We start from the raw sequence: 17879 nt of genomic DNA, 5'->3' as shown, positions 1-17879 counted from the left end.
GACAGTGTAATGAAATGCTGAATGACTTTAAAACAGCTCAGTTATTTGTTTTTTAATAAAGATGTCTTTGTTTCCCTGGCACAAAAGGGGAATAAATAACAGCAAAAACAAAATAAACAACAACAACAAAAACATTGGTATCGGAATTGGCTATCGGCCAAATTGTTATTTTAATCATCGGTATCGGCCCATTATAATGTCACATTATAATAGAGACTTCCCAGGGAGTTCCCAGTTCCCAGATGTAAGAGGAGAAATTAAACTTCATTCTCACATCAGTTAAGCTGTGAGTCAGAATGTGACGTGCCCTTACTATAGGTCCTCTTGTCGACCACTTAGTAGATCCCTATCTGCAGACTCCTTTGAGCGAAGTGCACTATAGAGGCTTTTTGATGGGCTATTTCATCTGCCCTTATCGCTTTAACACTGCAGACCTCCTTCTCTCTAAGCTTTCATTGTAAACAACAGCCACGGGAATGCATAATATATTTGCTTGGTAGAGTAAACAGGCATTGCCAGCTTATTCCTGGTTCAGTGGAAAGACGTTTACGTCCCAGAACCCCTCGCTTTGTGGTTCTGTCTTTCTCTCTGCCTCCCTCCCCTCTATCTCTCTGTCTCTTTATCGTTTTAAGTTTCTTCAAATGCCATGTTCTCACCATACACTCCTGTCTGTTCAGATGTCCCCAGTGACACGTTTGAAATGATTTAACGGTCAGAGTATATCAACAATAACAACAAAAGAATGTCAGGCTTTTGGACAGATAAAGATCCCCTGAGTCTATTTTCCAGCACTTTGAGAATGATGGATATATTGGACGGTGCCTCGGCTGATCAGAAGCAATATTTCCAAAACGGCGGGCACAAACATACATTATAATGCTTTAGTCTAGCCTGTGATATAATACTCAACAGAGTATACAGGAGTTGTCTTGTTGCTTTTATGTATTATATAATCAGAAATCCTGTCCATTTCCCCCTGAACCTGACTTCTACTTACTGATACTGATGTTGTTTTCTGCATGTTGGAGGGTGAGGCTGCATGATTATGGCCAAAATGATAGTCATGATTATTTTGATCAATATTGAGATCACGATTATTTACCACGATTATTCAAAGATTTTAGGGACAAAATATTTTATTGCAATTTCACATTTAAATAAATAGAGCGCTGCTTTCACTTCCTTTTTGTGCTGCATTCCAACCATCAAAAACTCCTAATGTCTTCTGTAGTGGTTATTTGCATAAAAACACACAATTCAAATGATTAGGAAATAAAATTATTGTATTTTAATTTAAATATTTGCTTTCTAATTATATATTATAAGCTGCTTAGAGGTAGTGTTAGGAAGTTAATCAGGTCATAATTCCCTCTTTTATATCTATTTTAATTTACTGAGACACATCTCCTTCAAACAACTGCATTTATTCAAGTTTCTCACCAAAAACTACATTTTACAAGATTACATTTGAACGCATCATGATAGCGTTATAATTTACCATCGCCCAATAGTCATTTTTACTGAGCAGAGCTTGAACGTATCATAATGTGCTCCATGCTGGTCACTGTGATTACTCTGAGCAGCATCATGAGAATAAATTACAATATAATAAGTGTCTGATTAAGTTAGTCGTTCCAGGTGTTTTAAGGTTGTTGCTCCACGGCTTATTTTTGACCTGCAGTTCTGACAAATTGCAGCTTTATGTCTTCTTCACTCACACTGAAGAACTCCCAACTTCTTTTTTTATTTTAAACGTCAATATTGCAGTCGATCATGTTCATTTAATCGTGGGAAGCCTAAAGAGTGATCGCAATTAATATTCTGTTAATTATGCAGCCCTAGTGGAGGGTCCTCCATGCATCTTAGATTCTCAATTATATTCTCAGGTACAGTTTGGTTGAGTTACTTTGTTAGTGTACATAGTTAATGACAGTCCTATAATGGTACAGCAATGAAATGATGGCTAGGGAAAGATGCACTGCTCTCTATGACAGATCTATTTTTTTTTTCTTGGGGTGATGCCTGCTTTGGCAGCTATGCACAGCAGATGCTGACAGTAAAATGTGTATCTCTAACAGATAGAACCTACTGTACTATTTACAACCTTGATACCTGCAGTATATGTGCACTGAACAATAATCTTGTGCTTGTATTAAGCTGACAAACCAATGATAGATCTGCTTGCCAAATTTGTAATGCATGGATGCAATGATGGGTCAAACCTGAGCAGCATTAAGAATAGCATCCTCTCTTAGCTCTAACATAAACTATAATTAGTGTATGTACTGTACATAACTGCTTAACTAGTTCACAATAAATCACTTCAATAAAATCAATAACAATTGGAAAGAGTGGAAGAGCATTCAATACTTTGGTAGTTTTCATTCTTTTTAACAAATGTCCTTCCAGCTTTTGCTACTTTTTTGGAGCAGTCTTCAGTACTGCAGTGCGGAGGCTCAACAATTTCTTTCCAGAAATTCATGGTTACAGGTTACAGATGGCACTATCCGCAAACTTTCTCCACAACCATTGTTTGATTGATCCATCTTAGCTATGCTGTGTATGGAGCTGGAGGCGATGTTAGTAGTGAGGAGAGATTTCTTATGAAAACACTACCTACTGTATGCCAAAACGACAAGATCTACAGACTTGATCAGGCATAAATTAAACACATTTGGATCTGTGTAAATACATTTTGTATCCTTTTATTCTTGTAGTTAGATTTGATCATTTATCTCTTCCTCTCCTGAAACATCTTTCTACCTGAGCGGTACTTGTCTTTATAATTGTATAATTTAGTTTTCCTCCCTTCGTATACACATCCGCAGTCCACTTCATTTCAGAAGGATTACCAGCCGGTGGACTGATGGAGATGTTCAAGAGGGGAAACTCAATTACTTCCTGGCTCCTAGAAAACACCTGAGCACACTGAAGAGGATGACAGGGGCACCACCCACTCACAGACCTTCCCTAGTGCGGAGAGGCTCATAGAATAAGAAGGGCGAAGAGGCCTGAGGGAAAGTTTCCACGACTGCTTGCGGGCTGTCTCTGTGCCGAAGTTCCACCCACTAACAGCATAGGAGTCATGACCAATTCGGTTCGACAGCAAACCTGAAGTTTTCAAGCAACCGCTAGTCACATTTTAAATATTTACAGTAGCCTAAATATGACAGAACCACAGCTAAAAAGTAAGTTGTTGTGACAACATTACATGGAACTTCTGTGGTCTATTTACAGTGGCTCTTTGGTTGGGGCAAATCATGTTACTTAAGAAAAACTGCAAGGCTTTATTAAATAATGTATGACTTGTATTCAGCAGCAACAACTTGATTTGATTGCATTAGTGAGTATAGTGCCGTTGCATTAAGGATGGCACAGTTTTTAGACTATTGTATGCGCAGGAAGCTCAAAAGGGACATTAGTCGTTCAATTCAGCCCGGTTGCACTAAAAGGCGTGTGAATGACACGATAATGCGCAAGGCAAAAGTGTGTAATAAGAACGGCGTTCTTGCGTTAGTGACGTAGAATAAAAAGTGAGAAAGACTGCTTATGGCGGGCGGGAAGGGATGTGGATGGATCCAACAAACACAGGACTTTCAACCAGGAGGCCGGTGATCAAGACTGGTGTTTTGTAAGTTACTTTATTAACATTTGTGACGTGTTTTTTAGTAAACCCTATGATGCGTTTTCCGTACTTATGTTACGTTGTTTCCGTACATATTTTGCTTAGTTTACGTACTTATTTTAAGCCCAACCATGAGGTTTTTCCTAAACCTAAGTGGTTTTGTTGCCCCCTGCTGGTAGACTACTGCACCTTCATACATAAGTGTAATATTCACACTTCGGCGAGGCAAAACATGACACTGACACGCTATCCTCTGGTGGACAGGCGAGTCTGTTATACGCTTTGGCTTCATATTGGGTTGGTTCATTACTGAGGATTACAGTAACAACACAGAAATGTGTTCACTGTTAGGGAAATGTCATTAAAGATATAGGAACATTTTATGACAGGAGTCAAGCTTGGAAACTGTAACAAAAAATTGTCGGCTGCAATTAAATTGGCACTTATCTGATGTGAGTTACACTTCAGAAGACTTAGAATTCATTTGCCTGATTCTGGGATCCAGTGTGTCCTATCTTGTTGACAACAAATTGGAAAATTGGGCATTTTAACAATCTTTCAAATCTGAACTTTGTCTATTTACAAAGATGAGGGTTGAAAGCATAATATCTAGGACACGGAGTTGCCCTCCAGTTCTCTCTTTTTATTTTTTTTTCTCCCAGTGGGTTTGCTCAGTTGTGATGCAACACCAGAAAATGATTGAAATTGTATAAAATGGGAGAGAAATTACTGGGATTTATGAGACTTGGATTTGTTATTTCTGACATTGTTCACCTTTCTAATGAAAATGTCACAGAAACATCAAACTTCTTTATGACCACAGCCAAATGGCCAAGGCTGTCTTCTCAGCAAGCTACGGTAGCAAAGATCAAATCCTTGTCTTTGTGTGAGTGTGTATGTGTGTGTGTGTATTTGAGTAGGTCCTCTCCCACCATCACAAGACACCAGTAGCTCCAAGAGGACTGCGCTCTCCGTCACCATGGAGACAAGCGCACCCAGCGCCTAACGCTATTTTTGGAGCAGTGCAAAGAGCTTCACTCTTTCTCCTTTTTCCTGTTCAGCAGCACTCTTTAATTTTCTCTTCAAAAACTATTTTAGTGCCAATGCGGACCAGTTGTTATGTAAGTCAACAGAAAAGTGAGTCCATGCAGACGAGATGGGCGGGGCGGCCGGCACGTGAAGTATAATATTGTGTGTGTAAGATGTTGTCATTTCATTATCTTCATTTCTACTCGCATAGTCTGCTTTTTGGAGTATTTAACTTTTTATAATTTTATTTAGGAAACAAATTCCAAGGTGTTGTTCTGCTTAGACGACATCCCACAGCCACAGAGCTGCTGTAACTATGTAAGATACGCACGGCATCTCCACCAGGGGAGTAATTGAATATAGGGGTGCTAATTCAGAAGCTCCAGAAGTGTTTACATCCGCTTAGTGTCGGGATTACACTGTAAGTATTACATCAAAGCTGTTTCAGAGTGCCATGCAGATCTTCCTCTCAACATTATTGTTCTGGTTATATGGGCCAAAGTGGATTTCACATCAGGTCACTAACCGCTGTATGCTGTTCTAATCTTCAAAAGCATGTCGTGTTCATGGCGCTGTCTAATTATAAGGTGGTCTATTTCTGCTGTATTGTTACCAGACAAGTGTCTGAGCCGTTACTCTTCCATTGATCTCCTCTTTAATCTGTCTATTGGAAAAACAAAGAGCCGGTGGGTGTAATAGCAGTGATGGGGATGCATCAACACATAGTATAAGACAAGAATAGGCAGTGTGTAGGAGAGTAAAAAGCCAATCATCATCATCAGTGTTCCGGTTGCCATGACTTTGATTAGATAAAATCAACCACTACTCAGTACTGCAGCGCTTAAATACACTGGCAAAGAAAAAGCTAGTGTTTTTCTCTGTACTATGAACCAACACTGTTTATTCGAACAGTTTGAATGCTGTTCAAAACTAAAATTCAGCAATTCAGATGAAGATTTCAGCATTTATAATGCTAAGAAATGCAAAGCTACATTCTCTCTCTTAAACTCATCCCAGGTGTTTGTGTGTAATGTTGATACTCTGTTAAACAACGTATCCTCATACATTGGTTCGTATGATATGAAAAATGATTCCTCATTTTTGGTGCGTTTTCCTATAAATGTGCTGCAACACGTGACGCACATGCCAATTTCCGCTTGTTACATACAGTCTTTTCAAAATTAACTTCTGTCTTCATACAACTTGGTTAGGTTTAGGCAACAAAACTACTTAGGTTTAGGAAAAGATCAGTTAGGTTTAGTAAACAAAATCACTTAGCTTTGGGAAAAGGGCAACTTGGTTAGGTTTAGGCAACAAAAGCACTTTGAGAGATTTAGGAAAAGACCAACTTGGTTAGATTTAGGAAACAAAACCACTTAGCTTTGGGAAACGGTCGGCTTGGTTAGGTTTAGGCAACAAAACAACTTAGTTAGGTTTAGGAAAAGATCGTGGTTTGGGTTAAAATAACTCCGGAAGTGGTGTAACTTAAATACGGAAGTTACCTGACAAATAAATCAATGTTGACTTCTGGTTACACATGGGACATGAACAGCAGTCTCCTGGGCAAAGGTTCTGTGTTTTTTGACCTACCCATCCACCCCGATCTCCTCCCTACGCAGCATTTATCGCTCTTTATTACTTACTGGTTCATGATTATGTGAATTACATACAAATTAATTTTGTTGGATATATATACATCGTTGGTAGTTATACCTACGAAAACTAATGCACTGTAATTTGTATGAGAACAGCCTGCGTTAAATGGTACAGTTTATAATTAATGCAGTCCTGACTCTAGTACAAGTGCAAAGGGAAATGTTCCCCCTGACCAACAGTACAGCATGCCAATGGAAATTAGATGAACAAAACATTAGAGCGAAACTTACTGTAACCATTGTCCTCCTCCTTCGTCCCATCAATGGTTCCATCCGCCTGCAGCTGCAGGTGGAATCCTTGTCGACTGTACAGCTTTGTCACAATCCCCTTTAGCTGGGGCTCTGTGGAAGCAGAGGGAACACAGAGACAGGAAGACACGAGAATGAAACCACAGACTGTAGAAACACATGAACGTAGCAATGAGATGTCACCCGTAGCCTTCTAAAGGGACATTTTGAAGCTTCAGTTTCGGTTTATTGCTTGCTGCCAGTTTAGTCAAAGGGTAGTGAGGCTGAGTGGAGCCGAGGTGGGACAAAAAGGAGCAATTACTGTATGATAGCTGACTGTGATAGGCTGATACACCTCATCAATCAAGCAAACACGATCACCACCAAAAACATGTCAGAAGAAGCTGATTCAACTATTAAGATCTGGCCTCCTTGTGGAAAATAAGTCGAGACATTTTCATGGGAATCTTGTGTTATTTGATAGTTCGTGAGGCAGAATGTCGCAGCCATTAGAGGAGCTGCAGATACTTTCACATTGGCTCGACCACTCAGTCGTGGTGGTTGCCACTTTATGAAACCACAGGACTGATGAAGGCTCTGAGCTAGCTGATATCCCCCTGATCCTATAGCCACTTTACAAGGACCATTTCACTTGTATTGTCCGGGTGGTATTTCAGCAGCATAGCAACAAGTCTGATGAATTGAAACAATTTAAATTACATCTATGCTTTATTGAGCTGTAAGATCAGACACAGACATTTATGTTAATTATATTTAATTGGCAAAATGGTAAGAATTACAGTACAGTTTGATCAATGTTGCTGTGTCCACAATCCATGAAACCTGTTTGTGTCTTTTCTGTACAGCGGAACAGAGGTGACTAAAAAGGCAGCCCCTATGGCTCGACAGCAGAGAAGTAAGACCAGAGATGGAGGAGAGCAAACAATATCGGATTTAAAAATGGCTTTGGGGGGGCGTGTGGTGGCTCCTCATGGCTGAGGACATTTCACCTCAGCCCCTCTTTTTTTCTCCATGCTTCCCGTCACTTTGTGCATGTGAAATGTCCAATAGAGGTTGAATTTTAGAGAGAAAATATTTCCAAAAAACTGACTTGGTTTCCAGAAAATCCTAATAACTCGGTTGAGATATGTGCGGTTAGGGCTGGGTGATAACTCAATATGATAATTTAAAGTCTCCATGGAATCGTATCGTTATAAAATCATATATAGAGATATTATGGTACACTATTATGTTGTCTAAATTGATAATAAATATACTAACTCAATTTTCTCAGAAAATGTTATCAAACTCAGATCGGATTACTCGGTATCTGTGTGCATGCATGTAAACATAGTCAGTGTATAGCTGGAAATATTTATTTATTTTTTGCTCAATAGTTTCACTTGAAACTTATGTTCATTTTGCACTGAAGTTCTTAATAAAATAAGCAAATAATCATAGTACTTTTCATTTGTACCTACCTGTATTAAATTCACACAAGAGTATACAAAAATAGGCTTTACCATGTGTCTATTTCATACAGACTATTTATTGATTGAACGACCAGAAAACATGCTACGGCGTGATATATATCCTTATCGAGATTTGAAATTACCTTTATTGAGATATAATATTTTGTTCATATTGCCCAGCCCTATGTGCAGATAAACAAAATCTAAATATAATCTAAACTTATATAAAATCTATGATATTAAGTACATACTAGAAATTGAGAAAATTGAATTTAAAATTAAAGTACATTGACATTTACGTGCAAACGATGGAACATGTAAAAAAACATAGTGCTCAACATTTCAACATATTTTTGAAATAGTGAAGGAGTTTTCAAATATCTGTTACTCTAGGGGATTTACAACAAGGATGAAATAGAATATAGAGCAATGAAAATAATTTTATAGCCACACTATTATGTGCAGCAACATATAAAACGAGGCCCAATAAGTCTAAAAGAGAATAGTTTGAAGTGGCAGACCATTTAGTTTTGAAGTGGCTGGGCAGCCTGTCTGTGTTCCATCAGTGTAATGTCTGATAAGAGCTAAGTGCTCTCCATTCCCTGGTTACTGTCCCTGGTGGAGTGTCCTTTACTGTGGTTTACCACACCTTTCATCTACGTATCCTTTCATCTCACTTACCTTTCAAATCTGACTTTTCTAGCCTTACTCGGGTTACTTTTGCCGCAGAGAAGCTTTATGTTGTAATGGGTTTGTTGTGAAACTTTGTACTTTTCAGTAGGACACCTAACTTTACACTGAGAAGTATACATATGTCAGCATGTGCTGTATATACAGAGGAACATGACGACGTGCACACTGCATTACCAGACAATGCACCAAACTACATACACAGACAACGCCTTCCTCCTGGCACTCAATGCTTCCTCCACAGGATAGAAATGGAAATTGGAAGAGAGAGGGGTGTAAAAACTGTAGGATAGTTGTTGTTTAAAAATGAGCCCTAGCCTCCAGGTATATAGGGAGTTACAAAACAGCTTGGAAATGGATGAAGTAAAGTTTGTGAGAAAACAACAGAGCTAAATCCTCATCGTCCTCATCAGGGTTGGAAATTAACACCAACCACCAGCCAAATGCTGGTAAAATATGCAAGTGGCTGCTAGATTTTGCTTCGGTCACCAGCCAAAAACACACAATGGTAATCTATGGAGTGGCTGGTAGATTTTGGAATCCACCAGCCACAGGGACCGGTGGACAACAAAGTTCATTTCCAACCCTGATCGAAACTGACACAAGTTGACAATAGGTGAGCTTTGGGCCTGATCTGTGATAAGATCCGATATGCAGCCGTGGTCACTTGTGCACTGGATCTTGGAAGGGAGCAGGTGCTTTAAGCTACAGAGACACACTTCTGTCACTGCAATAATACGAGTGCTTTAAGAGCCAGCCTGGACCGTGACTCACATGCCCTTACTATTATTATAAGTGTATAAGTATGAACATTTTCATTCTGACAATCAGGTACCACTTATTTCTTATTATCTGCTGAGTATTTTTCCAGTTCTGCGACAGAGAACTTGGCCCATGCAGTACATGAGGAAATATAACTTTTGAGCTAATTGTGTTCTGCTTAAAATTGAAAATAAAAGTTGAGTTATTTAAATCTGTGGGTGAACTGCTCTTACATTTAAGTTATATAGTCTACCAAAGGGGCACCATGTATTAATAGTGCTAATCCATTTTTGGAGACTGATAATACCGAATTGTTTAATGATGAACTGATTATCCAGTGCACAATGGAGCAGTAAGTGACAGTGATTTTCCAAAATCGACTTAATAAGCACTCTTGTATAACTTGTCCAGTGTGGCCTGGATAAGTGGACGGTGAGGGATGAAGTTTAATAATCTATCCCTCAGCAGTTTGAGATGCTCAAAGGTGACTTCTCTGTGGACAAACTTCACAAAGGAGCACATCCTCATCCTCACACCAACTTTGGCAAAGTCGTTAATCTGTTTGTTTTTTTGCATAGAAATGGAGCAGTATATTCTGTGTTGTTTTAGATGAAATATAATGGCACCCTACTAATAGGTGGAGAGTTAGTGATCCTGATGAAATTGCACACAACACAGACCTGGTCGTCTCCTTCGCCTCTTCTTGGAGCCAAAGAGTTTGACCCTGGAGAAAACGTTCAGCCGACTGGGCTTTTCACAGGTTCCCTTGGCTTTAGTGGGGCTGCTAACGCATCTGTGGGTATTAGTCTTCTCCCGCTCCCTCGCTTGCCTTTTCTGCCTTATGAGGGAGCTGGCGATCGCTGCAGCCATGGCCAGTTTGGCTGCGCGCTGGGAACAACTTCCGAAGAAGCGTTAACAACAAATCACCCAGAAAGTGTTAAAACGTCCAGACGCAGTGGTAACAAAACTGCAACGATTCTGCAAATAAAGATGTTTTGCAAAGTGGCGAATGAAGAGTAGACAGTGAAATAGTCCCAGTGGTGCGTAAAAGCCAGTTAGATAATGTCCGAGTGAATCATTTTGTCATGATTTCGGGCGTCATTCAGGAACTGTCCTTTGCATCTCCGAGAAAAAAGTGCAACTTAACCAAAAATAAAACCCCCGCTGCACAAAGACTTTCACCACAGCACTCCGCATGTTCCTCCAACTCTATCATGCTCTCTGCATCACAACAAACACGCACAAAGCCAGCCTCTGCAAGCAGGTTTGCATCATCCCACTACATGGTCGCGCACATGGTGTTCTGAGAGGCACAGAGTCGTGAATGAACCTCAACGCGCAGCAGCCAAAAAGGATGGAAACACCTGTTTGCAGACACCAGGAGTGTGTGTGTTGCTCTCTAATCCCTCTCTGAAGAAGCTGCGGCTGCTGTCACACAGACTTCACACCGAGTTTTTAAGAAAAGCCAACGCAGAGGATGTGAACGAGTCACTATAGAGAATCCATTTGTTTCATGGTGGATGCAGCAGCATCTATCCGAGCGCAGTGCAAAGCGCAGACTCAGCTGAGCATCCCACCGACAACCTGCATGGAGGATGAGCAGCAGCGGGGAGGAGGAAGAGGAGGAGGGAGAGGACAGCGAGTCTAACTAGTGAGGAGGCATACAGACCCAGTCGGTGTGCACAGTTAGGAACATCTCCATATAGGACGTTATATGGGATCATTCATGTTGCAGATCAAGAGAGAGGGGCGTATAGATGGCGAAGGGGGGGCGGGGAGATTCAACATTCACTTTATTGTCATTTCACTGAGTATTTGCATACACAGAAGGAAACGAAATATTGTTTCTACCAGCTCCCGTCAGTGCATTAAAAAGGATAGAATAAATAAGTATTCAAATTAACATACCTAAAAATAACAATAAAAGAATAAAATCAGGAAACGTTTCAGACTCATTTCATACAATTTTCAGTCATACACCCAATTTGCAATTTTAGCAGCAGAGAAAAGTGCATTTATGTCCACAGTAAACTGTTTCTGTGTTGATGCTCGGGGGTTTGATGTGAGTGTGTGCGTGTGTGCGTGTGCGTGTGTGACAGAAAGGAGAAGAGAGGGAGGAGTGGACACCACAGATTTAAGATATTTCATTAGACACAAAGTGGACAGAAAGTCAGGGGAATAAAAGTAAAAAACTACTGATGCAGCTCGGTGATACATTGTTTTAAATATTTTTTTCTGACTTGTGTGAGGGCGAGCGTCCAACGAAAAAATATGAACTATAATATTTGAAAATATTATTTATTAACTGATGCAACTGCCCGCTTTAGCGTGCAGATAACTGCGAGGGATAAAACAGCAGATATAGGTCAGCAGTGATGTTAATGCCAGATGAATAAAGCAGTGATTTTTAGTGGGATGAAATAACAGAATATCAAGCACATCTCCATATAATTCATATTAATTATTTCACTACAAAGAAATCTGATGCCATTCCACCTTCTAAGACTTCTATCTTCATATAAAAAAAAAAATTATTTTAATGGGCTACTACTGGTAAATTTATATCATGAAAACGCCTCCTGAAAAGAGAAAGCTGTTTTATAAACTCCAGAGTCAAAGTCCTGAAACTGATGTCTGTGTCGTTTCCACCCCTCATCTCTCCCTTTCTTTCCCCTCAGTCCTATAACAGCCTAACCAATGGTGCCATCTACAGTCCTCAACCCAAACTGTCCTACACGTTTTATTCATTTCCTCTGATTTAATAATAGACACCACCCGATTATGTTTTTTTTGTTGCGTTGATTTAAACATGAGGCGTCGCTTAGTCTGAAATCTGGCGAAATAGAAGTAAACAAATAAATAAACTAACAAAAATATATAAACCTCCTACAAAACTGTTTAGAATAAACACAAAAGCTCTGACCAAACAGTGCAGATATATAAAGTCTCCAAAGTGTTTATCACTAAACGCAGCTCCACTTCAGCACCACGGACAGCTCCTACAGCGCAGCACCAATAACATTATTATCAATAGAATAAACACCACTATAACATCACTAAACATAACTTGGGAAGCTTTGTCTCAATAACACTTAACAAACATAATTTGAAGTAAAAAAGAAAAGAAAAATTCATAATCAACCCCAGCAGCCTACCTGAAACGGATTTTCTCAATGGGAAAGTCATAATCATCTCCAGCGAAGTCAAAGCTGCTGACTCTGGTACTTGCAGTGGTTGTGTGATGAAGTGAAGGCGAGTATAGTCTACATCCAGCAAAGTTCAAACCATAGTCAGACAACTGTCAAGAGGCGCAGTGGAGGAGAAAGCATCGAGGCGTGGCCATCAACAGGAAGATCATTACAGGACATTAGCGACATGCCATAATGACTCTTAAAAACGCTCATTAAACATTCATTTAGAGGTCTTGTTGATCCGGCACAACACATGGGCGTGTGGTACTGCGGATTGGAGAAAAGTGATTGAAAACACAGGCTGGGTTTGGACTTCCTTCTTGGGGCTGGGAAGACTTTGCTCTCATGTTACAAAAAAAAATGTAAAATGATCCGATAATGCGTTGACTAAACTGGTTATACAGGCCTGTCCACTTTGGACTGAAAAGAAAAATATCGATGTACAATCAACTGAGACAACATGCATTAGGCAAAGTGTTTTCACAAAGACTATTCTCTTTCTCCTTGTTGTTGTTTTTTTTACAAATCGCCCAGCTAATACTGAGATTGACCAAATATGGCATTTTATCAGCATCATAAATTACTATCAATACAATACATGAAGTGTGTACAGCTCTATTTAGTCCAGTTATGTCCAGTTGTCCATGTATCAGTCCAGTTTTTTACCTCAGGCCATCAGACTTTTAAAAAGATAATTCATAAAACACCTTCTCACATAAAAAGTACCTCAATCATATATCTTATACTGTATATGTTCTTAATATGCCTTGTACAAAGTATTTCTTATATATGTACATTCATACTTCCTGATATGTATATGTTCTTACTATTTCCTTTTATAATTGTAATATAAATTATTATTTTCAATTGCATTTCACACGATTGTACTTGTATAAGCGGCAAGACAATAAACATCTTGAATCTTGAATGTAAGGCAGGTAATTACATGCAGAGTATCTCTTTTATAGACGTGATTACAGAAGTGAAAGCAGATTTATTGATGCACTCACTGTATGTAATACTAAACAATGAGCTATGAGATATATTGAGCTCTTACAGTAGGTACTTGTGAGGTTTAGTGGGCTCTGGTGACTGTGCACAACTTTGAACACTCGATGGAGCTAGTGGACAGGCTATCAAGAGCAGCAGATCCACCCTAAAGGGGAAATCCACCTAAAAACAAACTCAAGTCATTTGTTTGACATGTACCTCTCTACCAGCCGATTCAACTGTTATCAGGCCATTAATAAGCATTATCAGTCACTATAAGCGTCATAGATGTGGTTCATTAGGGGCCTGCTATGTCTACTACATTGTGAAAGTGAAACTTAAAAGCAACACGTTCACACATGTAAAACTGAATGAAACGTTTTGAAAACAAACTAAAAGACTTCTTTAGATTTAGGCAATAAAAACACTTAGATAAATTTAGGGGAAAACATTGTGTTTTGGGTTAAAATAACTACGAACACAAAGACAACAACACATTGTTGGTTTCACACAGGATGCAAACTCCAGTCTCCTGGGTGAAAACCCTGTATTTTGTGTCCCATCCATTGTCCCCGACCTCCACCCCTTATGGAGTTTCACACTGTCTATACTACAGTGCCTGACTTCCGCAACTGGTCATGTCATAATTACTACGGTCGCTAGAGGTCGCTGTTGTGTTCTTTCATACCTTCTTTCAGTGATCTATCATGTGAATATATGATAAAAGCTACTAGTGAGTGTAGTAGGCCCTCGCTGTTGTGTTATTTTATACCTTCTTTCAGTGATCTACCATGTGAATAGATGATAAAACCTACTAGTGAGTGTAGTAGGCCCCTATTGACCCACATATAAGGTGCTTATAGCGACTGATAACGCCTATTTAATAGCCTGACAACGGTCTAATCAGCTGCCTCTACGCAGAGCAACAGGACTTAAATTAATGATTTAATGACCATTTTTTTTAAATTGGTCTATTCACATTAAATTAGTGGCTGACTCTTTGATCAAACATAACTGTAACATGTAACATGTAAATGTATTTCAATCAGAAAATGTCCTCATATCCCTGTAAAAATCACCACTACCGAGGGAGTAGTTCCAGGATTTGTCTTTAAATGACCATATGCAAAACCACAGTCTCTGTTTTTGCTGTTCAGATTACAGACCAACTTACAATTCACAAAGTAATACTGAGCAGCAGCACACACGGATAGTATTTAAGGCTGGAATTTAAAGCAGTGTGGAATTATTATAGATTAGAATATATTTACGATTGCAAATACCTCTCTGCAACATAGTTTAAACAGCAAATCAATGAAGTCACCTCTGCGAAAATAAATAAATATTTCACTCAGCCATGAGGAAGAATGCCATTTTTATGATTACGTACTGAAACTAGATAGGACTATAAATAATTCACGGGTCAATACCAATATATTGATTTATAAGGGATGTGGCTTAAATAACACGAGGCATACCGTAAAGATAAAATCATTTGTTTTCCTGTTTACTGTCATTGGTGTTCTCCATAATGGCATGGAGGGAATGTGAGCTTTAACCCCACACAGTCTAAGAAAAGATGTTTCAAGGTTGTTTCAATCATTATCTCAAGAGCAGCTGGTAACTTAATATATATATATATATATATATATATATATATAGTAGCAATCATATCCGTAGGGATAATCTTTACTGTGATTTGAAGTAAGAATGCTTACAAAGTCACAACAGCTTTCCTAAAACCAAGAGAAACCAAAGCTATCTCACCTCAAGCTATGCACAATGAAACATTTTCATTGTTAAGAAAGCAGTCTCAGAATAAACAAAACATAAATGATCCTCTTTGTGAAGCATGATTTAATGTTTTCCTTTCCTTTAGCCAGTAATAACCTTAACATAGTTAATGATGTTGTAATGTAATAAACACCATTAGTTGGTTCAGCCAAGAATCAATACTACACAATCATTTCCTTCCATCTGTGTCTTGAGCTCACAGGAAGCGTCCCTTTCCAATGGAAAATAAATTTATCTAGACAGAACACAGTCTCGGTAGAGCTGTAGATCTTCCACATACATAACATAAATAAGTAGTTTGTCTAGTTAAATTTTGTGCTTTTAGTTAAAGGGCCAGAAACCAGAGAAGTGAGTCTCAAACGTGTGATGTCATAGGTATAAAGTCTGGAGTTATTATATAATCTATAAATTAGGGCTGCCCCCTCTTAGTCGACTAACAGGTTGTTTTGGTCGGAGTCTACTAAGATTCCTTTGGACGATTAGTCATTTTTTATGCTTTTTTCATGCTGAAGGACTTATTTCTAAGAAACTTATGAGCACATCTCTGGTAAACACAAGATTTAAAGTGATACTTTTGTGTGATTCTTTTTTGAGAAACTCAGTTTTACAGATCTGTCGATTAAATCAACTAGTCCATTAATCGACAAAATTATATGAGTGTTAATTGACTAAGAATTTCTTTGGTCTGGGACAGCCCTATTATAAAATGTTGATATTATATATTTGCACCACCGCTGCCAATGAACAATATTGGGCTAGGAAGTCAGAGGTTTCTTGTGTATAGCTATGATGATCAGCACAGTCAGTCCCGCAACAACACATTCATATTGAATAGTTCAATATTATGTAGGTTTATATGTTAAAAGACTACCATGAAATGAAATTTACTGTATATTTTAATGATGACAGTTGATATGAATTAATTGTGACACTGTAGTGCAGCTTATTATTTATATGAATGGCATGCTAAACTCATGTAGTCTCACCCCTCTATTAAACTTTACAGTTCATACACAAACAGTCCGAGGCCTAAATCAGTTATTAGTGCAAAACAAAATCAATAAAACAGTGACATTGCGACTGTTGTACGATCAGCACCATGGACAGCACTACACATCCATCAAGCAAGACTACGACAGCGTGCGGTTCAGGGGACATTGTATTTTACTCCCTCACTTATCTATTAGGCTGCTCCATATTGGCAAACATACACTGAAAAAGACCCACATGTTTTAACCACCTAAAAGCTGGAAGACAATTCAGGAAAACAACTTAGACAAAAATGATATGAATGATAAGATTGTGGCCTACTTACTTACACTTAGCAGGAAAAAGCACTTCTGAAGGTTTAAGACAATAGTTTTGTAAAAGTTATTTTTTTCAGATTATCTGTCTCATGCACTACTGTCAGGATATAGTGACCGTTTTATAAAAATAACTTTTTAAAATCATATTTGCTCCATTTCTACTCACTGCAGCTTTAAACAGGAATTAAAATTCAAGAATATAATGTATTTAGTATATACATATAGAATTGAATTGAATAGATCGGCCCTATTGTGACGGATACCCGATCCAGCTATTTGAATCCGTATCGGCCTGATATCAGCATCGCTGCATTCCTACTGTTAACTGATTAGGAGGACATTAGGACTCCATTTACTGTTGGTCGCTGTCCATTGACGAAGGGTTCTGATTAATCTGGCCATAGTGGCATATTGTGAAGGGAGGGAAGGGCCTCTAAACTGTCCATAGCCCCAGGGCCTAAAGTGATATTAAGGCACTTCTGTTTACACTGCAGCATACATACAGTCACTGCCTGCTTCCATCCGATACCTCTAATCCCGCCATGAGCAAACACAGACAGACAGATCTCACCGCTACCAGAAGCAGATCCCAGGTTTCGCTTCAGTCATCCCACTCCTGATAAACCTGGGCCATCACTCAAGCAGACAGTGTGGCCCTTCAGGAGGATGGCTGGGTTTATCTCTGACAGTTAGGAGGACAGGAAGAGGTGATGAGAGTCGGGCTGCTTTGTACAGCAGCGACACTAATCAAACACCTAAGATGACACTAAAGAAAGTGCAAATGTGTATAGGCCTGATAATGTCTGTCACACTCTCAGTGCTTTTCTTAGCAGCAGCCAAGCAGTGACGGAGGAGGAAAAATACAAAATAGCACACAATGGCACAAGTGGAAGTGGAGAGATAAGTACAGGAGAGAGACGTTTTATGTTTTAAATAGACAAGGTGTTAGAACAAAAATAGAATAAATCATTTGTTTTATTCTTATTTCTTCAGTATCATTTGTATTCAGAAGTCTCTGAAGCAAATATAGCTCTGGTCCTCTTTTGTCTTTTTGCGAGACAAAAGTGTACTGTAGCTATATTTGACTCATTTGAAGTCCACATACTTCAAGTGTTCTCATTTGAAAGTGAAAGTTT

General features: G+C 38.9%; 1 protein-coding gene across 4 annotated transcripts in view; it reads right to left on the bottom strand.

Moving 5' to 3' along the window:
* Window positions 1-17879, bottom strand: part of fgf13a (fibroblast growth factor 13a) — a 124184-nt gene that overhangs the window by 25946 nt on the left and 80359 nt on the right. For 3 of the 4 annotated variants that reach the window (XM_037780001.1, XM_037780000.1, XM_037780003.1), the window contains one exon: window positions 6541-6651. In XM_037780001.1, coding sequence (XP_037635929.1) covers window positions 6541-6651 — 111 coding nt within the window. Of the gene's footprint in view, window positions 1-6540; window positions 6652-10141; window positions 10999-17879 lie in introns of those variants that run through there. The other variant, XM_037780002.1, reaches the window with a different exon arrangement.

The sequence above is a fragment of the Sebastes umbrosus genome, chromosome 9 (assembly GCF_015220745.1).
Source record: "Sebastes umbrosus isolate fSebUmb1 chromosome 9, fSebUmb1.pri, whole genome shotgun sequence".
NCBI classification, from domain to species: domain Eukaryota; kingdom Metazoa; phylum Chordata; class Actinopteri; order Perciformes; family Sebastidae; genus Sebastes; species Sebastes umbrosus.
The sequence above is the reverse complement of the archived record's forward strand: the minus strand, read 5'-3'. Positions and strand labels throughout refer to the sequence as shown.